Raw genomic sequence first — 25,355 nt, 5'->3', positions numbered from 1 at the left:
GACTTTAGACAGATAGCAAGTAGGAGTTTTAAGCAGCATAGTTAATGTTACCCATGCAGCCAGTTGAGAGTCAGTGAAAACTTAAAGACATTTATCTTAATGCAAAAGCCAGAGCATGGAAATGACTCATTGGAGATGGTAGAGATGGATGTCAGCCAGCTACCCTGCTGAGCTAATGGCTTCAGTGTTTATTTCTCTTAACGTGTGCTCATATTTGCTCTGCAGATCATCAGAGGGCTGCTCAAGTACTGGCCTAAAACCTGCACGCAGAAAGAGGTGAGACCGATGACGACAAAAAAGCTGTTGATGTTTCTTTCTCCTCAACTGTTGCATCGCTGCAACTGTGTCGATTTAACCTGTCCTTCCCTATCTCTCTGTATCTGCATTTTAAAAAATGTGCACGCACTTAGGTGATGTTCCTGGGGGAGATCGAGGAGATCCTGGATGTGATAGAGCCATCTCAGTTCATGCGGATTCAGGAGCCGCTCTTCAAGCAGATAGCAGCCTGCATCTCCAGTCCTCACTTCCAGGTGCTAAAATAACGCAGAAGTGGAAACAATAACCACAGAAGTCACTCACAGATTAAAACTGCTTTGGGTGTAGACAGGATTAAAACAAATGTGATTATAGTAATCTGATTACCTCCAGGTATTAGGCTGGAAAATCAGTTACTTCTCAGACGAATCAGTTTAATAAAAAGAATGTTGCACAACTCTGATGAAAGAAAAGAAAGAAAGAAAATCAACTCTTCTTTGTGTGTGTGTGTGTGTGTGTGTGTGTGTGTGTGTGTGTGTGTGTGTGTGTGTGTGTGTGTGTGTGTTTTAGGTAGCGGAGCGGGCTCTTTACTTCTGGAACAATGAATACATCCTCAGTCTGATTGAGGAAAACTGTCAAGTCATCCTTCCACTGGTGTTCGCTACCCTCTACAGAGTCTCCAAGGAGCACTGGAACCAGTCAGTGGCACGCATAACCACTCCCATCATAACTTTTTGTTTGTAGCTTTTCCTCGTGGAGCTTAACCTCTGTTACAAGCAAATATCACAACTTGTCCAGTCAGAGGGTGAAAAGGGTCATCGGGGAGCACCACTGAGGAAAAAAGCAGCTCATGTGATTAAACCTTTAACGCCAAGTGTATCATAATTGATGATGTTTTTGTGAATTCTTGAGATCTCTACATTATCACTGTCATGTTTCTCCCACTAAAAAAACGCTACATCCAGATTTACTTACCTGGATGACTGAGCATGTGTCAAGTTCCTGAAAAACAATACCTCATTCCAGATTTTCTCCGTCCCATGTTTTGACCAATTGAACAATGCTTTCAGACACAGACTGTATCAAAGATGGAAGTAGCTTACAGGCCTGAAGATTGAAGCCAGTGGAAGGGGGGGGGGTGTCTTTTGGTTACAAAAGGGTCCTGATGGGTTCACAGGCTTAGTCGTTAGCTTCAAGTCCTTCTGAATACAGCCTGATGTTCACTTTCAAATTATGGTCCCATTAGAGTCAAAAAGGAGTCTGCAGCCGTGTGGCTCACACGATGATACACCACGAGCGTGCATAACCCTCCGTTTCTCACTGAGATCTGCTTCTCATTTGTAATATTCGGTTACAAACCCCCCAAGATGGCAACATGTAAAATACTCAGGCCAAAGCTTTACAGCTTAAAGTAGGCAGGGGCTGGTGTCCATCTTTTATATTCAGTCTATGAGTTTAGACTGTTAGTGGCGAGTTCATTTGGGAAGATTTTTTGTCATATTTTAGGCTACAAGTAGTTGAATAATGAAAATAATTGTTAAGTTAGACATAACAGAAGTCCTTTTATTCTTGTCTTTAACACACACAGTATTCAGACCCTAATACTATACTGCCATACTACTATACAAGCTCCTGTTACTTTTCACTATTCATTTAAATTTTTAGGTACACACCAAATGACTTTTTTCATATTCTCACCATTATTGGAGCATTTGATGAGCCAGATCAATAACCCATCTGTGTTTCTCCAGGACCATCGTGTCTCTGATTTACAACGTGCTGAAGACCTTCATGGAGATGAACAGCAAACTCTTTGATGACCTCACTGCCTCCTACAAAGTGGAGAAACAGAAGTGAGTGTGACTCACTGCTTTTGTGCGTGTCTTTGTGTCACTGGATACGACGGTGACAACAAGAGGAAGAAACTAAGAACTAAGTCATTTTTAGGCGGTGTTTGTTCCATTATCCGTCACATTGTATTTCACGTCGTAAGTATGTATCGCTTAGGTCATCTTTTGGACACAGATCACATCATAATTCCAGCCTCAACCTCAAGATAGTAGATACCAGAGGAAAATAAAATCTACAGGGATAGTTCAGCAGTTTGATCATCTCTTAATGAAAAGACACATTTTATTTGTTAAGTGATGAAGTAAAGACTAGATGAATTTATCTAAGTTTCGCTTAGGATAGAAATTTTGGACTCTGTTATTCACGAACTAGATCTAGAATTACATATCTGTAAGAATTAGCATTTTAATAGAAGCTGAAATTAGAGTCAGGGATGGCAGTCTGATATAAATTATAGTTAAAGGAAAAGGACTCAAACAAGCTATCAAAGGCTAATCTTCACAACACAAATGTGGAACAAACAAAGAAGATTTCTTGAAACCTAAGACAAAAAAAAGAGTTAACAGAGGTAACTTTTTAACAACTAAAAGTATCTATCTCTTTAGCTATTGATCAGAGAAAATGCTAGCCTGCATTTTGCTACATGTAAAGCCCATTTGGATAAACCAGTAGGCTGTATGAACAATGCTTGTGACTGTGTGTTGTGTTCAGGGAACTAATAACACTGTACCCTAGCATCAGAATCTTATTCCATCTATAAAGCATGGTGATGGTAGCAGCACAGTTTGTGGTCAGCTATTTGCCAACATTAACTTTACTAGCAAAATGTCAGAACGTCTGTAAATGTGAAGTGAATCTGTGAAAGTGTACTAAGACAAAGACTAGTCAGAGAATAATAAAAAAGACGCTTTACTTTAATTTCTTGACCTTAAAATTCCTCCTAGCCAACATATAAGACTGAATACCTGAATAACAGACCTGTACGTTAAAGTTTTAATATTGTTTTTTTCTGCACAGAGGTCACGCCGTATATTAAAAGTAGAGGTCAATCAATTCAATTCAGTTTTATTTATATAGCGCCAAATCACAACAACAGTCGCCTCAAGATGCTTTATATTGTAAGGCAGACCCTACAATAATACATACAGAGAGAAACCCAGCAATCATATGACCCCCTTTGAGCAGGCACTTTGGCGACAGTGGGAAGGAAAAACTCCCTTTTAACAGGAAGAAACCTCCCAGAACCAGGCTCAGGGAGGGGCGGGGACATCTGCTGCGACCAGTTGGGAGAGAGAAGGAAGACAGGATAAAGACATGCTGTGGAAGAGAGGTGTTAACAGACCTCTCTGCACTGAATCAGACTTGTTACTGGTGTCTCGATGGTTTAATCTAATTTGTTTAATCAAGTACTCTTTATCTACAATCAGGACTAATATGAACACTTTATGTTGTAGGTGGTATTTTTGCAGAAATTTAGGAAATTCACTGTTCACCAACTTTAAAGAACTACTATCTATGACTTTTCAGTTTGCCGTGTGAGACTGCCGGTAAACCTGCAGGACAAAATAAAAAAGTTTTCACTGTCTGATTTCTGCCCTTTAAACTTAACTACTTTCCCTTCTCCGCTGCCTCTCCAGGGAGCTGAAGCGAGAACGGGAGCGTGCCGAGCTCTGGCGAGGCCTGGAGGAGTACCAGGAGCGCCGGATGCAGATGCTCACGGAGGCCGCCAGGAACCAGCGCAACCTCCAGGAGCGAGGCGAGAGAGGGGACACGCTTAACCCTTCCTCCCCGCAGACAGCTCACTCCGACCAGCCCGAGCCCAAGCCCAGCGGGGCCTCTTCTGGAGCCGGGGAAAGCGCCACCTAGGTGTCACTCCATTAGATCAAATGGGGGGGAGGGGAGGGTTAGGGGACAGGGAGAAAGCAGGAAGATGACGGTAAAAGTGTTGGGAGACAGAAAAAGGTACAAAACAAGTCCACTGTTTTTTTTTCTCTGTCGTCTTGTGTCACGGAGGTGGTCGCTTTTTGTAAAAAGGCGCAAACTCGGTGATCCAAGGTAAACACTGTACCTTCTTTCTAACAGAGTTGTGTGAAACTGGTTCACTTTTTGCTGTACACACATTATGTTGCAGACCAGAAGATAAATACTGTCCGAGTGCAGACTGTCATTTAAATTCGTGGAAACGGCAGATCAGTGCCCTGAAATCGGTAGCTGGTCTGCTTCAAATCTGCCTCAAAACGAGAGATAAAACATCTCTTTTGGTGCAACACTTACCACGTTTAACACATTTCTAAGTCGCCTAAGGGAGGACGAGTCTGCGCCGTGGCCTCGTATTTATCTTTTGGTCAGAGATGCTGATTTCATGCGTGGATAGCACAATACATCAATAAACAAAAGAAGCAATTTCACACAAAAGTCCCAAAACTATTGCCGAACCCACGAACCGCCACATAGACGCGGGCACAGGTACATTTTTATTGTAAATATCAGAGGACAGAGCTACAGAGAGTTTATCCAGGTTAAACAATTCACACGCCAACAGCTAATTCATGCACCTGAATATTACTTTAAATCACACTGTCTCTCTCACACACACACACACACACACATACACAGACACACACGGCTGATTCTGGCGTTAACTCCTCTCCCAGTCTGCCGGGTTCCACCAAAGGATGAGCCTGAAGTCCCTAATAACCGCTGATGAAGATGATGATATAAGTACAATAATGTTCCTTCTTCTTACTTGTTACTCTACTACTATTACTCTACTCTAAGTACTACTGATGATGATAATGTTTTTATATATATACATATGTCTCTGGATATTTCTGTAGTGTATTATGGGAGAAACACTAGTGTAGCAGATATCATAAAGGGGAAGGTCCACTCGAATTCTGAATTCACATCACGTGTTAAATGTATGAGGCTGTAATGTGAGTGCTGAAGTTCAGCAGAATTCCCCTTTAGCAGACCTTAAAAGGAGGAGGAATGAACTGGATTGGCATGGGTGGATTTGCTTTCATTCATTACTTGTGGTGTGGTAGATTTAAAAAGCAAACAAAGAAATCCCCAAACATTCCACGTTTAAAGCTCGTGAATCATTTTTTTTAAAGGTGCTGTGTGGAGTTTTGTTCTAAACACAGATGATTTTATGTCTTACTCATCATGAATGTACTTTGTCTGTTCGGGAGGCCTGGTGAATTTACATTTTTAACATCCGCATTTGCTAGCTAAAACAAGCTACATATGCTAGGTTTAGCTTCTGTGATGATACTGGTTTGTGAAGTCCTGTTTTGAAGTTTGACTTTCTGGATCCAGAGGTTATTGGCTAATGATAGCAACCTTTGTTAGCAAGGTGCATACACTGAATGGGAGTAGCATAGCCTCAATCCATGCATCCATCCGTGACCGATGGCTAATTAATCCTTGACGTGTTGGTCATCGTGTCTGCGAATAATGGCTTTGCCACGACTCGGTACTCGCCGCAGTATTTTCCTAAATGGTAGGCGTCGCCATTCAGACAAAACCTCCACATTAGCGCTGGTTCGGTCAAAATCGTAAATAAAGAAATTACTGAATGTTTATTTATTCCAGAAGGTCTCATCTTTTCAATACTGTTGCAACACCTCCCTCTGTTTAATCTGTAAATCTGTGTCAATAAAATGGTTGTGAAAACTGTCGCGATCGCCACAAAAAGTAACCAAGCGCAACTTGATGCATGCAATACGACGCCACTTTTGTCATTCACGAGGCTGAGAATGTTGAGCATACATGGGCCTTTAGGAGGTGCCCGGGAGGCATCCTGGTCACAAACCACCTGAACCGACTTATTTTCTGTGTGGTGAAGTGGCAGCTTTAGTCTGAGCGCCTCCTGGACGATCAAGCTTCTTAACCGAGCTCTAAGAGAGCACACCAACCCCACAAACGCTTTCCACGTGGGTGTAGTTGACTGGGTCAGATTAGCAGACAGCTAGGTTGGGTAAATAAACATGCTTTATCTATCATCTCTTATTGGTTGAAAGTTCCACAGCTTACCTTTAATTTTAATTTGGCACCAAATGATGATATTTTTTTTGGTGTGTACGTGTGTTTATTTTCTAATTTAGAACCTCATCACAGAGTATTACATTTAAACAAATCCAAGCAGACTCATAAAGCCCACCCAACACAGGAGAATGAATGAAACCCACCGCATGTGTGTCAAATCAAAAGAAAAACACCGCAATCCAGTTGGATTTCTGAACCTGGAACGTCTGCAGGTTCAAGCAGACCTAAAGCTGCTAGATGGTGACCATGATGAGGAAGCTTTTTTTTTTTTTTTTTTTTGATGTGAACCAACAAAAATCTGTTTATTCTTGTCTGATCATTATGATAGAGTGATGGGATACAAGAGAGGGAGGAAAAAAACTGAAAAAAATTATTTTAGCAATATTTTCATTCTTTCAGGATAATCTGTGTTTTTCAGGGGGTGACGACAGGAAGTGGGTGTCACACTGAAACGTTTACCTCCCACTCTTGTTTTTATTCCTGTTGCGTCCTTGATATTCACATTGTCTTAAAGGTACCTTCTGTGTAGATTTATTTGATGAGAAATTTTTGCTTTGTAAATTACGTTGTTAATTTTATTGGTTTTTGTATAATCTTGTTTTTTGTGGAAAACTGAGTCTGATGCTATTTATTTTCTATTTGATCAGGAAATGTAACCTTATTTGACGGTCAGGTTGTGTGTGTGTGCGTGTGTGTGAGCGCGCATGTGTTTGCGTGCGTGGGTGCTTGAGTGTGTATCCAGTGAGTGATTCGGCGAGCAGGAGATATGCGTAGACAGAGCGACAGAGAACGGGAGAAAGCAGTCGTCTCTTTGCTTCTTTTTCTCTCTCTCGCCTTCTCTCCTTCCTGTGGGACAGGGTTTGAATCCGAATGTATCGTGAAACAAAACTGATTGTTCTTTTTTTTTTTAACGCTTGACACGCAGAGCTAAGTGTCGGCTGCTTCGAACCAAACTTTCAAAAAATCCCGCAGAACCGTTTTTTTCCTAGACGCTCACTTAAAAACTTGTCTGAATCAGCAATGTTTCGAAATCGTTTCCAGCTTCGTACCAAAAGGGTTTGTTGCTTTCAAACTTTGGTGAAGCGGCTTTGCGTTTTTATTTCCTTTCTTTTTTATAAAGATCTTACAACTTCTGTCACCTTTGACGCCAAAAACCAAATTTTGTTACAATTTAGCACAAAGCTCCAGTACTCACTGTGCGACTGTTTGAAAGCTACTGTCACATAAAGGCGCCTAAGTTATCGTTATAACAACAGGACAACTGAACATCACTGAAGTCTATGGGTAACGCTAGAAGCGGGCAACTACAGATAAGTTATTGGTGCTGGTTTCATTAATTCGACTTTTTTCTTTGATTGTATTTTGCAAAAAGAGTGCAAAAATCCAAAGTCCGATTTTGTCGTCAACCTCAATCGCCTAAAACTCCAAAAACAAGTGGAACATTTTCTTTCTTAAATCCTATAATTTACTCCATGTCGCCACCTGGCTGACAACGAGAGACCCTTCCATTTTTGGGATTTCAAACATTGTCTTGATTCAGGCAGGTGACACTCAGAAACACAATCGAACAGAGACAAAACTTGACCTCGCTGTCACTAAACTTGGTTTGCTTCATGATTTTTTTTTTTTTCTTGGGTTGCTTACTCACAAACCCTCTAGATTGTTGTTGTTGGGATGACCCCAGCTCCCAATGTTCAAGAATTCTCCATGATAATGATTAATAATAATATTCCTCGATTCTAGCATTCTGCCATCCAATCAGGAACTGCTCCAGAACAGGAAGTGAGAGAGGAGAGAGTGTTTGTAGAGAGCTCCGGTGTCGCCTCACAGACCGCCATCAAGCACTGCTTTCATGGACGCTCGCATTTCCTCTCTGTGGCCGTTTTCAGGAGGCCAGATTTTAACAAATGCTTTAAGTCAGAGGGGCGATGTGGGTGGATCTGATGAAAGACAGACAGTAAAGACAAAAAAAGAAAACAGAGGAGGGGGAAGATAGAGGAAAGAAAAGACATAGACACGATAGAATGGCAATAAGTCAGAGCAACAGAATGAGAATATAACGTTACCGAAACCTACTACTGCATTACGTAGCAATTTCACTGAATTTCTAGATTTGCACTGTCTGCCCAATGGTCTGTTTGTTGTGTTGAAGAAAAAAAACAAAACAAGAGAAAATGATAAAGATGATGCAGACGAAGAAGATGTATATTTTGGGGACCAACACAGTGGTGGGGGGGTTTGAATGTAGAGTGGCTTACTACTGTATGTATCATTACAGGGAAGTGTAGAATGGAGAAAAAAATATAATGTGCTAAAAACTAAAACTTCACTTTGAGAAAACACTCTGGAGTCTGTGTCTTTTTTGTGTCGCCTAATTCCTATCAATGATTCTTCCATTTCCAGACATGATTGCGATACTTATCACATACTTGCCAACCTTGAGACCTCAGAATTAGGGCGACATTCAAAAGGGCTGTTGGGGAGGGGATATAATGTACATATACATATATACACAAAAAACCCGGAATAAAATAAATTGGATTTCACCGGGTGTCCAAATTCAGAGGCTGCATCCACCTGAGGACCCGGCCTTTGCAGTCTAAGTGGGCCGGGTCCTCCAAAAGTCGGGTAGGCTGGAAGTAAGCGACTGTGAAATTGGACGGTCTAGCCTTTCGGATTACGTCATGAACTATCTCGGTGGAGTTGAATAAACTCAGCCGTCTTCTCCTTGCTATCTAAAATATAACGGGACGCTGGCATAAATTCTCGACCATCTCATGTTTCTGTTTAATCAGTTTCTGTTTGACGTTTATTCAGCTGTGTGAAAACCCCGGAGGAACCCTCCCGAGGGATTAATAAAGTTTTATTTAATCTAATCTAATCTAATAACTTTAATCTCAGCCAAACTGATGCACTCACGAACAAATAAAAAACACTGAAAAAAAGCCAGATAATAACATTTTTAAGTTATCTGAGTGACTTATATATCATGTTTAACCTGACTAGCAAAAGACCGCGGGGGGTTGAAAATGATGTGCCGGGAGTATGCTGTTCTCGCCGGCTCAGATATTTGAAGTTTTCAGGCGAGAATGTAGCTGTGTAAATATGTTAAAAGTTTATTTTGCAACTCAGAAAGAGTAATAAGAGTAAAATTAAAACTAAGTAGCTGCCGCCATTGTTGGAAACTGGAATTGGCTGGGCCGAGTTCTGGGATATGGTTTTTCAATTTTGTTGTTCAGGTGGAAAATCAGGAGAAATTCGGGAGAATGGTGGCTCTGGGAGATTTTCGGGAGGGGCACTGAAATTCGGGATTCTCCTGGAAAAATCGGGAGGGTTGGCATGTATGACTTATCAGTACTGTAATATAAACTGGGAGTCAAATCAAGAGTACCCGCACCTCAGAAGATGGAATTAGCTTCTGAGGCTGTGCTGTAAACCTGCTCTCCATTGCAACATTTTTAGCATTAGATGCTACATTTTGCATGAGTTCTTGAATCTCTAATCACATATATAATACTAAATACTCTTAATGAAAAGCTGGCAATTTACCATGCATAAATATAATCTATACCATCAACTATGTCACAAGACATATAACTTCTAACCGTGATTAAAAAAAAGGAAAGGAAAAAAAAGCTAGCTGGTAGCTTGCTAGCCTAAGCGTCACCTTGTGTGCTGATGATGTATCCTAATAATACTGGCTAAAAATTGGTTTAAGGTCTTTCCCCTTCCTTTCTGTAGCCAAGATGGGCTTTGCTGTTGGTGAGAAAGGTGCGTAGAAAACTTATCTGTACAGGATATCGTGCTGATACCTATAGTTTATGTAGTCATATTTGGCTAAGAGAATACACTTGAAATGTAGGTATGGAAGTATGCATAACTGAAACATATCAAAAGTTACCAAAGTGCTGGTGAACAAAATACAGTAATTTGTTGCTGAGGAATTAAATATTTTTAGTTGAGCCCCTTCCTCACAAACTTAAGCTATTAGGAAAGTGGAGAGTTGGAGGACTCCAGAGATTATGGAGCTAATGCTTTCTGTATGCTAGTTGTGTAGGCAGCTTTTTTGCCAATAAACACTTATATTTATATCTATTTTATCATCATTTTATCTGATTTTTTTTTCATATAGTTTATGCTTCTACCTCCTAAAGTGGCCGAAAGTTCACAAATTCAGCGTGTGATTAGGGAGAGGATCAATAGGGGGTCCATGACCCTCTTGTGGACACTCCCATAGGGCTTAAAATCTGGGACTCTCCACCAGTTGCTTATCGAACTGAAGAAGCTTCTCGGATTAGAGGTGAAACGTCTTCAAGAAAACTTCAAGAAGCCCAGACGCTTTTCTTTCCAAGCTCATTAGACTATGATGACCTGGATGACTGAGAACCTTCACAGACATATTTCCACTAAAGTTATCAGACAGTAAAACATTAGTAAAACATAAACATTCTATAATATGACAATATTTTTTTATCCAAGCGTTTCTGTGTGAAGGGCATGAATCCAGTATGATTATCTTTGTAGCAATAATCTTTCTCAGGCACCGCCTCTTTTAGGAAGAAGTATTATTTCTATATTTTGGAATTTAAGAGAATTTGCAAGATTGCCAGCTGGATTACGACGCTTAGCCATTGGGAATCTTTCAGCACTTCTTGTCTTGCTTTTGTGCTCAGAGATCCTGATTTTTAGTTCCCATTTTGTTTACTTGTAACTGCTAGCGCACAGGGGTATTTTAACAAACTGACTATAATTGTGACTCTGGTTTTTAGATTTTCAACTTGGCAGTGCCAGTGTGTGAGTGCAAAAGAGCATCCCCGATGGTCACAGCACTAGAATGGGTACAGTTTAAACAGTTCTGTAGCTGAGGACACAGTTAATTTGTATTCTGAATAAATGCATTAAGACCATATAAATGAAGATTGCAAACACTGCTGATGTCAGCGGTTTGGCTTGTGCATTTTGGCTGTCGCCATCTTGAAACCAGATATAACAATGGACGACACAACTTTATTATCCTTTATGACTCTAACGGACTTGTATTGAATAAGACTCGACACCAGTCAAGGAAGATGATAAATCAGAGGAATCGCCTCTGCTGGGAATTAGAAAGAATGCAGGTTAAAGACAGTCTCTCTGTTTTTCAGACTTATGTCCATCTTTTATATACAGTTTATGGGTAGGACATACACCAGACATGCACAAGGACCTTCAAGGACAAAAGCCTGCTGTCACACTCAGTCTGATTTGATTTTGAGTATGACTTTTGGAAATCATAACAATACACTGTACATATATATATATATATGTATATATATATATATATATATATATATATATATATATAGAGAGAGAGAGAGAGAGAGAGAGAGAGAGATATGTAGTCTTTAAGTTTTTAGTTGTTTTTAAACCAACAACTATTACCAAGATTTGTGTATATTTCTATCCATTCTGTAACTCTGGTGTACAGTTCAGTACTGCAACTCCCCACATGAAACTGCACACACACACACAGAGAGAGAGAGAGAGAGAGAGAGAGATACAATACAGGCTGAGGTTAAGAAAATACAGACAAGCATCATTATTTTCCAGGGAGTCTCCATTATTTCTGGCTTGGGGTCTCTAATGGTATTTTATTGTAATTGCTATGATGTCAGAGTGTCCGTCCGCCCTATTGGCCTTCTAAAAACAATAACAAGGACAGATTGGTTCCATTCACTGGATTGTCCGGACAGAGAGAGACCCGAGTCCTGCAGCTCAAACCCTCTGAAAGATCTTCAGCTGAAAAGGTGAGAGATCGTCTTCTGAAACATCTTTAAAATAAGGTAGGATGGGTATGCGACAATAACAAATTGAGCCTGATGTGCATGGTTTTGTTCAGATGCTTTCGCAGTCTTTACAGAGTAATTACAGAGTGAGTCCAGTGACAGTGGTCTCAGAGCTTCTGAAAGAATTTAATTTTCTGCTAACTTAATGGGGTTTTATGTATTCTTAAAAGAAACCAGTGAAACAGTTGACAGTCTGGCTACATTGAGTTAAATCCAGCTGTTTCAGTAAACTTCAGGTGGGTTGCTTGAAAATGTTCAGTTTTTGAGTCTCCTGTAGCATTAAAGACCTTTGAAACGACACAAATGTTTATTCTGTTTCCTACAAGAGAAGACGAAGATGAGGTTTTATGCATGTAAACACCAGTGTCAGGTTTCCCATCTGCAAAGATGTTTGTACTCAACACTAAGAAATGTTTTTGTGTCCAACTTTTTAGTGGCGTTACTGGCTGCAGTAGCCAGAGTAGACACTAGAGGGAGTTGTGAGTCATGCTCATTGCCACACTGCTGTAGATCAACTTCTGTTCTCATGTAAAATATTGGCAATTCATCACCTTTATTGACTATTATCAATTGTTTTCAATATACAAGAAGAGATATACACTGTATAGGTATATTCTTTAAGTAATTAGTGATAATATTTCTTCATTTAATATTTTTTTCTTCAATATCAATGATAGCATCTTTCCATGTATCACACCACATCACGTGTTCCTGATGATTAAGTGAAATAATAATATGAAAAATAGCATTTATTCCACAAAGCTGCTGAACTTAACCCTCTTTATGTATTATTTGTTCCATTATACCCAGCATGCACCTCCACCGTATCGCCTTCTCCTTTTTCCTCCTGCTGGTTGCTGGGGCAGCCGTGCTGTGTGTCACCGTGACAACAACGCTCCAGGGTTTCCGTGGATGCGCAGTGCGGGAGTTCTCCTTTGTGGCCCACAAGCCTGGCTGCAAGGGGCTGCGCATCACCACAGAGGCCTGCTGGGGGCGCTGTCACACGTGGGAGGTATCTCTCTCTCTCTCACACACACACACACACACACAGACACACACAGAGAAAATAAATGTCACATCAGCTACTTGTAACCTACACAGGAGTTTGTGTCTTTAACGCTGAGATACTGAAACATCCAATAAAAGAGTCATCTCCTATTAGTGCACTATTAATATGTCGATACTACAAATTTTGGTATTGATCCGATACTAAGTAATTATGGGGCCGATACCGATACTGATACTTTTAACTTATAGAGTCAGCCTGTATAGGGGAGAGCAGTGTGTTTTAATTTATGAGATGAATCATCATCAATTTGCAAATTCTGAACACTTTTTAATGACTACCTAATCACTGTGATTTTCATTTTACACAGTAATGACACACCTTTCAGCTTTTTATGTATTTTGAAACTGGGTTTTTTGAAGACATGGAATGTAAATACGCCTGTCTCTAAAGGACTTTGGGTTATTTTCTGTTGTTTTAATGCAATATGTGATATAGGCTCTCCGACCTGTCTCCCCACATCATGTCTTTGCTATGTATGTATGGTCGGGGGGGTCCAATTTCACTGCAGGTGTAAACATTGCATGTGACAAATAAAGGTTTGATTGATTGATTGACTGATTGATAAAAAAAGAGACATTTTTCATAGTGCATATTTGAGGTATATTATTTTACTTCCATAAACAAAATAAGTAAATAAGATTTTACATAATACAGTGGGCTATATACTGAACGTAGCAGATAGAAACATCGCGCTAGAAACAATCTTTTAAAAAACAACAACTTAATTTGCAAACAAAACAGAAAAAACATCTTGGAAGAGACATATCCAGGATGACGACATAGACGACTCAGACGATACAATAATCGAAACATTGGGGATATACAAGCGAGTGCGGTGCGTATAATGTGCAGGGAAGAAATGCTTTTAACCAAAACTGGTATCGAACTATCGATATTTGGATTGAACTGCCCACCTACATGTCCTAGGACTTGTACCAAACTATAACAAAGCTGATGATCTGTTCTTGTCTCGTTAGCTCTCTGGTTACTTTTTTTTTTTATAAGAAATGCTCAGATCCCAGTCAGGGGATACCAATCTTTCACTGTACTTCTGAAAACTTGACATGTTAATGCTGTACCTCTGAGTAACTTTAGACAACAACAACTTGCAGTATCTGTGTTTTTCAGACTGATTTTTTATGTCAACTATTACTACATAAAATTTGAAGTTTGTTTTTAAACTACCAAAAAAAACCACCAACTTCTTAAAAGCTTTTAATTCATGTGAGAGTCACTGAAGTTTGTTTCCTCCAATCGCCACCTGTGATTCACCTCTGTGTGTGTGTGTGAACCCTGCAGAAACCTGTACCAGACCCCCCCTACATCCACCGTCACCACCGTGTGTGCACGTACAACCGCAGTCGCCACATGACCGCCCGGCTGCCCGGCTGCCAGCCTGACATCTCCCCTCTCTACCACTATCCCGTGGCTCTGGAGTGCCACTGCGATGTGTGCTCCACACAGGACACAGAGTGTGAGACCTTCTGACAGACAAGGCTCTCCTCTCCCTAAACGCTTCCATCAACAGTGTGATGGCGGAGTCTGAACTGAAAAAAGATAAAAACATGTGATTAAAACTTTAAGTTGGTGGTGATAGCACTTAGAAAGATATAACAGCAGGATGTTTATACTGAAAAACAAAAAAAGTCCAGGAAGATGGATATTTCATGACTTTGTCAACTAACAATAATGTGCATCTATTTTGCATCTGCTGTAAAAAATACAAGTAATGTCATACTCATAATGTTCACGATACTCGGTTTCTCATTATATAGACTGCACAAAAATTAGCATTGAATGCATTTTGTAATGTAACTGTTTTCCTGTCCTTGTGTACCAAGTTATACAGAAATTGGATACAACTAATATGTTTGGGAATACTCACAAATAAAATAAAATAAAATTCCAGCCCGCAGTTTTCCTACTTTTACATCAATGTCTGAAAGAAAAAAAAAAAACAGGTAATATGCAGTGCACTGTTTGCAAGAGCTCTTCGTCTTCTGCAGGGTGGAATTACCTTTCTGTTAACTCAATTTTTAATACAACAAATATGAACATTATAGTAAATGTGCCATTTTTTTAAAAGTTAAAAAAAAAAACAGTGAGTCAGCATGTAATACTTAAAGGCATTAGGAAAAACACACTATAAGCAAGCAAAAACTATGGGATGCAGTTACCTGTACCATAAAACAGGCTTCAAACACATTAAAGATGACATGGGTGAAAATAAAAGGGAAAGCTAATGCAAGGGAGGTGAGGGCTGTTAACTCGCTATTGATCATATGAGTCATCACATTAAAGAAATGGATGGGTCATTACCATCACTGGGGTTAGCAGGTGAAACCTCTGCGGGACCCTCAAAACCGGCACCCTCGTTACAGGAGGAGACGCAAAACATCTTCAGAAACCTAAAGAGGTCCATTTGCCTTCTTTTCAAGCTCTCAGATTCCTGGACATGGCATCTGCTTGTCTGCCATCAGAGACATGACAGCAGCGCACATGAAAGGAAATGGTAACAATTACAATGTATTTACTGAGTAACCCTCCAGATGTGGGCAGATTTGCATTAATTCCAAAGGCAGGCTGGTCAAAGGCTTTCTACCCATCAGTGTTAATTATTATACTGGAAAATGAATTCAGCATTTTCTATCATATAAACGTGGTAACCAGTGGCATAAACTTTTTCAGCACTTTTTAGTGCAGTGAAGTGGCCCAATAGAGCACTTTGCTTACCATGATGCACTGTTTCTTCTTCACTCACCTTTATTCGCTCTCTGTGTGGTTATACACAACTCCACGTGTAATTTCTTCCACAGTGTTTCTTTTGTCCCATCTTCCTCCCTTCATCTCCAACCAGTCTCGGCAGATGGTCGCCTCTCTCTGAGAGTTCTGCTCCTTCCTGTTAAAAGGGAGTTTTTCCTTCCCGCTGTCACCAAGTGCTTGCTCATAGGGCGACGTTTGATTGCTGGGATTTTGTCTGTACTAATGTAATCTCTTTACCTTACAATAAAACGAATGAAGAGTTATAAGCTGCATTCGTAATCTGTACTGGCACATACCACAGGCACATGCTAAATGCATGCTAAGTCGCAGACTAATAAAATAGTAGAATTTCTTCTTCTTCTACTTGGACTGGCTCCACCTGATAGCAAGCCAGATTATTAGTCAAATATTTCAATTAAAACAAGGCAGAAAGGCACCAGCAGCACAAACACAGTTACTAGTTCCAGTTCAGTACCTCCAATTACTGGAGGTGAAACCCACCCAACCCAAAACAGTCATGGCTCCTTAGTAATCAAAGCAATCCCCTCACTCCACTCCAAGCCTTCACAATGTCCAAGTGCATGAACCAAGTGTTGAGTTGATATGAGGAGGGAAACTATAGAGACTAAAAAACAGGCTGTAAACATGCTTTTGAACGCTGTAAAGTCGAACATTTCAACTCAGGAGTCTGTGGTTATTGTTTCACTTTTACAGCCAGCCTCAAGTGGCCGTTAAGGGCACTGCAGTTTCTGACACATGCCCACAGTTTGCCTCTTGGTTTACCTACAGATTACAAAGGATTTAGCACTGTATCAACAGTGAGAGATCAAGTGGTTAAACAGTGTGCTGTAAGTGAAATGGAAATAAGTGTGAGCAGCTTCACATGTCAGGCATCTTCAAATAAATCTCACACTGTTTAAATGGATGCAGGCACAGTTTAATCCAATAAGTGACATCCTGATGCTCCTCAGCACGCTGACTGTCAGATGAGTTCACAGGAACACATTCCACAGGCTTTTGCTCTGCTTTTTGTAGACAATGCTGGCCTTTTTATATTTCCACTCCTCCGTGTCTGTGTGTGTGTACGTGTCCTCAGAATGGTACACCTTGAGCTCACTTTGTGGAAACTCCACTTTCCTCCTGTCAGTCTAAATTAGTTAAGTGTTCTATGTGTGTGTCTGTGTGTGTGTTTCTGTGAGCTTGTGTGTGCAGTCTTTGATATATGATGCTATTTCAGATGCACACAAATAGTTATTTACAGCTGATTTGTGTCACTTGTTGGAATTATAAAGATACAGAAAAAGTAAAAGACTGTATGCTTGTTAATTTGTGCGTCTCTGTGTGTGTGTGTGTGTGTGTGTGTGTGCGTGCGTGCGTCTAAGGTTGTTTGCATTATCAGTGGAAGTAAATGGGTCGGCAGGATTAAAACATCATCTTAGAAACAGGGAAACTTTGTCTAATCCTCTCCGTGCATTGTCTCTGTGCCCAAAATAACACACACGTAATTTATCTCAAACTCACATCGACTTCAACACTTTGACAGCACACACAATATCCCGTCAGACGTGATGATACACACACGTACGCCGCTTAGAATAACAGTCGCACACAATATCCCTACCCTCACTTCAGACACACACACACACACACACACAAACACGCACACAATGAGATTAAAATAACAGGGCAGAAGTGGAAGCGGACACATTAATGATATTATAGTTATTCAAGACGCCATGGTTTCCATGGCAGCTGAAAGCGACGGGGACACTGAGCGATACAAACATCAGTCACCCCGCTGAGTCACACTGGAGTAATATGTGTGTGTGTGTGTGTGTGTGTGTGTGTGTGTGTGTGTGTGTATGCTTCAACTCAGTTCATTGACTCCTGATGAGGTGCTGTGGCCCTTTCAGATTTATAACCTCTCTCTGTCTCTCTCTCTTTTTGTTTCTGGTTGGCATGGAATAAGAGGAAACACACACACACACACACACACACACACACACACACACACACACACACACACACACACACACACACACACACACACACACACACACTGTGACCGTCCATGACACTTGGGGTCAACAGGCTAATAGTTTTATGACTCCGTGTGTGTATAGGTGGGGGGTTCACGGTGATGATGTCACACACTCCATTTTCCATTGACATAACTGGAGTGGGAATGTTTGGGGTAGAGGGGCCATATTGATAATTGTGTTTTCCTAAGAAGGTGTGTGTGTGTGTGTGTGTGTGTGTGTGTGTGTGTGTGTGTGTGTGTGTGTGTGTGAGAGAGAGAGAGAGAGAGAGAGAGAGAAGAGTGTGTGAGGCTGCACACACTGGAAGCACCAATGTTCTCAGGGGTTGAACTGCTTCGCAGTACCATGGAGATATAACCGCTTATGTCATTCAAATAAAGTGTTCACAGTGTCCTTGTAGTGAGAAACGTTGCCATGTTTTAGCTACAAACTCAAAGTCATGATAAAAGCGACATTCATATATGTCTTGTCAATAATGCACATGATAATATTGTCATTAATATTGTTACAGTTATAGTTACGGAATATCTCTCCATCCCAGACAGCATCATTACTATTTTATATTTCTAATTTTCTGTTGATGTATTGATATTTCGCAATGTTGTTTACAGTGTTGTTTACAGTGAGGGAGCAGAAGCAGCAAGGAAGAAAAGCCCAGCTTTCTAACTTTTGCCTACAAGCAACAGGCTTGAAATTTTAAAAATGTTTCTGATCTATGTACATTTATATTTTTATTTATTGATTCCTTACAGTGCAAATCAGCCGATTGTTTTCTAAAGCCATTTTCTTGATTGTGGTGTAGCAAATTATCCTTTGCTATTGTAAAGTAAAATAAAATAATTCCACTAAATAACTTACAGTAAACATTTATTTTTATACAGTACTTAACAATTTTTTAATAAAATTTTTTTTTAAATCAGAATCATATTTTTAATGCTAAAATATAAAAATTGTTATTATCAGTGAATTTTAAAATTTGAGCTTTTACAAAAAGTAGTTTATTAAGATGCCAAAAATTATTACAGTCTTTAAAATTATGGCCTTACTGAACAGAAAAATCTGATTTACTGGTTAAATCTTATGTTTGATTAATTTCTGATGTCTCAAAGAAGTCCAGCGTGTGGACTAAATATAAAAATGTGACTTTAGTAATTTAGTAATTTGTTTTAAACCAATTTTTAAAAGTTGCTGATTGAGTTCGAATCACTCATGAGACTTGGTATTTTTGCCTTTTCTCTCCACATTTATCAATAAGTAAATCACAGAGCAGAATTTTTGAAGGCAAATATAAAAAGCAAAGTTTTGATAAGAGTACAGAGCAGCCCTCCTGTCTTACTCACAGTGTTGTTACCTTCAGAAATTGCTTGCAGAGTTTCACCTTCTGACATCTTTTGATCTCAAGTGACAGTTTCACTCAGAAACATCTGTTCAAAGAACCCAAACCAAAGCTAAGTTTTATTGACTTTATTGACTTCCTAAAATCATCTCTACTGGCACAATATCCAGTTCTATCAGGGGCATAGATGGCTTTAAAAGGTCCACAGTTGTATAGCCTAACATCAGTGGTCTACTCGGGTCCCAGATTCTTTCTTACAACACTAAATAAAACTCATTGAAAAATCAAAGACATTAAAGTATCCCTCGGGAACCTTTTTAAAGATTTACACAGCCATCAGCGGTCTGATCTGGCAGTTTGGGACATTAGCGACATGTCGCTGAAGCTGCTGTTAAAAATCCAACTAATAATCTGGGAGTCTATTAAAAGAATGTCTTTACCCGCTGGAGTTTGGATGAGGGTGGTTGCTAAGCTGACTCTCTCTGCTCATGATGAGGAAGAAGAGAAGCAGAGCCAGCTGTTCCCCACAATATACAATATACCTACCATGTGTCTCTCTCTCTTACTAACACATACACACACAGTTGACCCAAACCCACAAAATCTTCGGACCTGACCCCGTCCTTCCCCCTGCAGCCACAAATGGAAAAGCCAGCCCGACTCTGTATGGGCTTGTGTGAGGTCCGCCTCTCAGTTCACTCGTGCTGTGTATCAACTGGCAACCGAGGCCTACAACATTATTATTTCCTGTGTGATTTTTTTTTGTGTGTGTGTGTCTCCATGCATGCATGTGGGGCAAAGCTGTGAGTGGGTTCGCTTGATGGAAAACCTATCTAGTTTTCCTCTGTGTCACAGCAGCGGCCCCCTTAAAAAGGTTAAAAACTGGGGAGCCTGAGACAAAAGGGGAGGGAGAGGTGAAGGGATGGTAACACGCTCCAAGAAGAAGTCATTCAGGAAAAAAGGTTCACCTCAATTTTAGAATATAGAGAGAATTCAGTACCACAAGTGTTTTGTCGTGCAGGTAGAAAGAGCAGCCACAGAGGAGGAGAAAACGGGAGCAGAGGAAAAGAAAAAAGATTCAGACACTCAGCTCTCTAATTGTGGGCGTGTCCAGAGCTATAAGTGCCTTCGTTCTTACCTGTGTTACTTATATCCCTGCATGAGGCTCAGAACAAGCACTCTCTCACAGACACCTGTCAGACGACACACCCCTGCACTTGAGAACTCTCAGCTCTGCATCTCCAGGTAAGAGCCTTCTCCTTTTTGTTTATTTTATTTTTCACACCAGATATAAACTTTAATGCACTTAGACATTTAAATGGTGCTCTTTTCTTTCTTAATTTCCTACAAACTAGATTATATTGACATTTCTCAATTTTAAGGAAGAGCTTTCATCTTTTTTCTCGCTTCCTAACATCCTGCTGTGGGAGGATTTTTCATGTATTATATAATAACAAACATATCACAGTAAAAGCACATCTTGCGTCATATCAAGTATCCATAAATATGAAAAAAATGCAATTTTTTATTCATTTGCATTTCTCAAAAATACATCCAAATGATGCAGTTTGTAGAAAAGAGTTTTGCAGGGGTTTTATTTTGAAAGTCATGACTACAATTGTATCCCTTTATTTTCAAAATTATCTTTGTAAAACTAAGCATAGTGAATATTATTTACACAATGGTTTTTAGTTCTTATATGAATTAGATCTTTACAATCTGAACACATTTATAAAACAGCCTACTCCAAAAACTCATTTTACATCTCACTGGTGTAGCTAATTTTCAGCTAGGTTGGAGTCCGTAACATAAAAACAAACAAACAAACATATATAACACACTAATATGTATTTATTTTAGTGTATCATATTCACAGGAAGAGCTTTAGGGTTAAGGAAACAAGTTAAATTAAAGCTAAATATTTATCTTTTACTTTTTTTTATTTTCAGAGAAGCCTAAAACTTTTCCCAAAGTGGAGAAATTTCTACTATCATGCGGTCATATGTAAGCGGCTGGACTGTTGATTTGGTTGTACAGGCAGTGTTAATGGCATCCCCCAGGCCTTTCTGCCAATGCCACAGTTGTGATTCCTCGGAAGTAGAGCTGGAAAGAGCTGCAAATTTAGATGGCAGGGGTCAGCAGGGTGAAATTCCCGGGAAAACGTGACTTTATTGTTTGCACACGTGTGGGTGAAGATGGTGGGTACGTCAAACCTACGATGTTCAGGCTCATCGATCGCGACTTGTGTTCGTCTGTGTGTGTGCTCGACATATATATTTGTAGCTGTGTACGTTCTGTGAACTTAAACGGAGTGCGTGCGTGTGTCAGCGGGTACCTGTTAAATGAAGCAGACTGTAAAGATAGAGACACTATTGTTTTTATTCACATCAGCCGTTACTCAACCGAGTGACACACAGGCAGACATGCAGGATGGGAAACCACCTTGGCAGAAAGAGCAGGAGGCTCTCAGGAGGCCATTCATTTGAGGGGAAAGTTCATCCTGAGAAGATTAAAAAAAGACATCATGGCTTCTTCATGGCCCAGAAGACCAAATGCAAATCTGATTTAAGTGACGTAATGACTGGCTCCAACTTTTTTTTGGCATGTTCTTCAAAACCAAACAATGCCTGCTCGGCTTAAAGAGCTTAAACTCTCCAAGATTTTACAGGAAACCAGGCAATAAAATAAGACAAAGCTGAAAAACTCTTTTGTGCAGCAATAATCATTCTGAGCCGTCCTGAGGCCACTCTGATTTATTGCGCCAAGGATCGGAAACCACTGGCCCTGTGCATTTTGCATGATTTCCTTAAAAGCTGGGGACAAAACGCTTTTTCTCTTTTCTGGGTTCTTGTAGCAACATGTAACGTATCCCTCTGTTTGAACCATTCAGATGTCGCTGTGCATGACCTCACATCTCTGCCTGCTGGCCCTACCAGTGATCTCACTCCTGCTGCTCTCCTCTTCTATTGGTTGGAGCTCCGATGTCCTCACCCCAGGCTGTCACCTTTACCGTAAGTTTTAAACTGTATAGTTCAGTTTCCAGGTGCCAGCTTTTTAGTTAAAAAAAAGAGAAAGGTCTAAAGTTTGTGGAAGAGGTAACCAGAAGAAATTCACAGATGATTCGCGGATTCAGTATGCTCATACTACGGAAATTACCCCACCTTTGCCTGCACAGTTTTACGCGATGATCAATTCCCAAACCTCTTCCAGTGTGGGCTGTTTCTCAGCAGACACTGAGGCCAGTGGACACAGTTACACAGTTTTAGAAGTGGTTAAGTTGTGGCCCCTTTCCGAACTGTAAACCAAACAGGAACCAAATTTTTGGTGTTTTGCTTCAAATATAGGTTCACCAACCAGAATGGAATCAGTTCAGTGTTGCTGCAGTGTCCGCTTAGATATACTTTTTGTTCAAAGTTAGCTTTTAGCATTGAATCCTCACAGACTTAAATTATGTCCTTGGTATTCTAGCAGCATTATCCTGACAGTGCCAAACCATACTTTTCATAATTGTGGTTTGGATCTTTTTTATTTTAACATATTTTACTTTTTCATGGATGAATAACCTCAGAGACTTAGGTCTGATTTAAACTGACTTATAGGCTTTTGCATTTATAAACATGATTGAGAAGTAATAGTCCCATAATCAATTTGTATGTACTTGTCAAAGTATCATACATCCATTTTCTTCCACTTATCCAGTTCTGTTCTGGAGTTTATCCCAGCTGCCATAGCATGAGCTGGGGTACACACTACAGGACGCCAGTCTGTCCCAGGTCAAAATACCATTTTGACATTTTCATTGTGGACTTAAAAAGTACACTCAGCATTTTTTATTTTTTTGGGGGGGGAGGGGGGGGGGTGGTTATGTAATAAAAGGTAAATGGACTAGTTCTTATATAGTGCTCTTCTATTCACTGCACTCAAAATGCTTTATACAATATGTCTCATTTATTCATTCATAGATGAACTTTTTTTCTATACCTTTTCTACCTAAGTGCTTTCTGTCTAACATTCCCACTCCGATGGACGCACTGGGGAGCAACTTAGGGTTCAGTATTTACCTAAGGTTACTTGGGAGCAGCCAGGAATGCTGCCTTCTCATAAACCTATAATTCATGCATTAAAAATACATAGGAACTGGTCTGAAGTTGGTGGAAACCACCATGCTCCACCATGTAGCCAGAGACCCACCACATTTGCAGAACACCAAAGCATTACGCCAGCTAATGCTAAGCTTGAGTGTCCATTACATTCTCACAACATATGAGTGCTAATTCACTAAGCGCCAAAGTGCACCAGTGTCACTTCAAAGAAAGTTTGATTATTGTCAGCAAATAGTAGCTGATAGAGGCTAACAATAGCTAATAGACAGTACAGTAGTTAAGGGTGGCAAAGAAACAAAGCAACCCTACCATCAGTTTAGCATATCCTCACAAATCACCACAGTAATATTCTTCAGAAGCAAGCTTCCTTGACTTGATGATTTGCATGGGACTCTTTTCACAAATTTTTGTTCACAAATTTTATAGCGTCTCCCAGTGTAAATAAAGTTGGACACTTCTCAGCCGGCATTGGCAGCTGAGGTAAAATGTGGAAATGGCAGCCTTCCACAGATAGGGAAAAACTCCCGGATGGATTCGGTCCAAACGGATCAGCCCAGTCTAAATTGAATGTTTTTTGGGTCGTTTGTCCTACAGCAGCCACCATAGCAAGGACTATGCACTTGAATTGGGAGAGGTAAGACAACAGAACTCAGTTGATTGGAATCTGCAATCTACTGACATCTAGTGGTGAGAAAATGTACACATTTTAACTTTCCATTAAAGGATCAGAGAACTCTTATGCATTTGATTGTATGACAGAGAGACATGACTAAGCACTCTTGGACTTAGTGGGAATGCATATCAAAGACCATGATTCTTTGGGAGTGAGCTATTGGTTAGTCTTAAATTCCTGCATGGATCTGCAAACCAAACACTCACCTGTACTTTTCCCCCTCCTCCAGCCTTCAACGTGACCATCCGCAGCGATCGTCGCGGCACATGTAAAGGCACCCATCTGGTCTACGCCTGCGTGGGCTACTGCGAGTCCAGCGCCTTTCCATCCAGATACTCGGTACTGGTGGCCTCCAACTTCACCCACAACATCACTTCCACTTCACGATGCTGCACCATTAGCAAGGACGCCAAGGTAAGAGGTGGGAGATGTTGAGGAAACAATTATAGGAGCAACTACTGCTTCATTTTTACTGTTGTTCATTTTCTTTGGCTTCTCTTCACTTAGGTCAAAGTTCGCCTGGACTGCCCGCAGGGTCGTCACCATGACGAAATAGAGATCCTGACAGCAAAGGCGTGCCGCTGTGACATGTGCCGCAAATCACGCTATTGAAACACAATCATATTATACTGCATACTAATGTTAACCACAATGACAAACCAGGTTACAGTGTAGGCAGTAAAATACTGAGCTACAACTTTTCTTTTTCTGTCCATTGTGGCTTGTTTGAACAAAATTAACTTTAACTGACATTGTAATATGGTACTTTCATTAGCAGGGTCTCCTTCACTAAAGTGGACCTATTATGCTTTCCTTTAATTTTGTGAAATATATATACTTTGCTTTAGTGGTGGACGCTCATATTAATTAAACTCATCCTTAATATGGTCATCAGAAGCACAGAGTTTTGGCTGTAAATACATATATAGTATACATATATAGCACACAATTCGAATCTTTTGTTTAAGACAGACAGCCAATCAGAACAAAGTGAGCATGAGGTGAGGGGGAGGAGCTAAAACGACTTATTTCTGACAGTGGAAGAGCTGAGGGGCTCCACCAAGTCTCAGTATTAGATAATTAAAGATTAATCTGATATGTGATTCATGCAAAGCTACTCTAGTAAAGTCCAAGATCGGAAATGAGCATAACAGGAAATGAAATAACAAAAGATCCAAAATAGAAAGCCTCCCGGCAGTACTAAACGTACTAAAGACCACGACACCCTGAAATTGTAGACAGTAAATTCTCTGGCTACAGATCTAACTACTTTATTACTGCATGAAAAATTCACACTTTTTAATGTACTGTTAGTTTTTTTTGTGTAAAATGTGATGTAAGAGAAACTTGATTGACATGCTTTGAGTTTAGGCTGTAGAAACCATCCTGTC

The 25,355-nt window shown here is 40.2% G+C and overlaps 3 protein-coding genes across 3 annotated transcripts in view; all 3 read left to right on the top strand.

Moving 5' to 3' along the window:
- ppp2r5b (protein phosphatase 2, regulatory subunit B', beta) overlaps positions 1-8,498 on the top strand; it is a 52,337-nt gene extending 43,839 nt beyond the window's left edge. The window contains exons 9-13 of the mRNA XM_063470160.1: positions 226-276; positions 411-530; positions 826-953; positions 2,007-2,108; positions 3,744-8,498. Of these exons, the coding sequence (XP_063326230.1) occupies positions 226-276; positions 411-530; positions 826-953; positions 2,007-2,108; positions 3,744-3,972 (630 nt within the window). The 3' untranslated portion in view covers positions 3,973-8,498. The remainder of the gene's footprint in view (positions 1-225; positions 277-410; positions 531-825; positions 954-2,006; positions 2,109-3,743) is intronic.
- Positions 8,499-11,862: 3,364 nt separating this feature from the next.
- Positions 11,863-14,868, top strand: LOC134619480 (glycoprotein hormone beta-5-like). The gene is made up of 3 exons (XM_063465316.1): positions 11,863-11,942; positions 12,792-12,993; positions 14,350-14,868. The coding sequence occupies exons 2-3, from the start codon at positions 12,793-12,795 to the stop codon at positions 14,536-14,538; spliced, it is 390 nt and encodes a 129-aa protein (XP_063321386.1). The 5' UTR covers positions 11,863-11,942; position 12,792; the 3' UTR covers positions 14,539-14,868.
- Positions 14,869-22,078: 7,210 nt separating this feature from the next.
- gpha2 (glycoprotein hormone subunit alpha 2) lies at positions 22,079-24,576 on the top strand. The gene is made up of 3 exons (XM_063465308.1): positions 22,079-22,199; positions 24,194-24,378; positions 24,472-24,576. The coding sequence occupies exons 1-3, from the start codon at positions 22,079-22,081 to the stop codon at positions 24,574-24,576; spliced, it is 411 nt and encodes a 136-aa protein (XP_063321378.1).
- Positions 24,577-25,355: the final 779 nt, after the last annotated feature.

This window comes from Pelmatolapia mariae, linkage group LG3_W, assembly GCF_036321145.2.
Source record: "Pelmatolapia mariae isolate MD_Pm_ZW linkage group LG3_W, Pm_UMD_F_2, whole genome shotgun sequence".
Taxonomy (NCBI): Eukaryota; Metazoa; Chordata; class Actinopteri; order Cichliformes; family Cichlidae; genus Pelmatolapia; species Pelmatolapia mariae.
The sequence above is the reverse complement of the archived record's forward strand: the minus strand, read 5'-3'. Positions and strand labels throughout refer to the sequence as shown.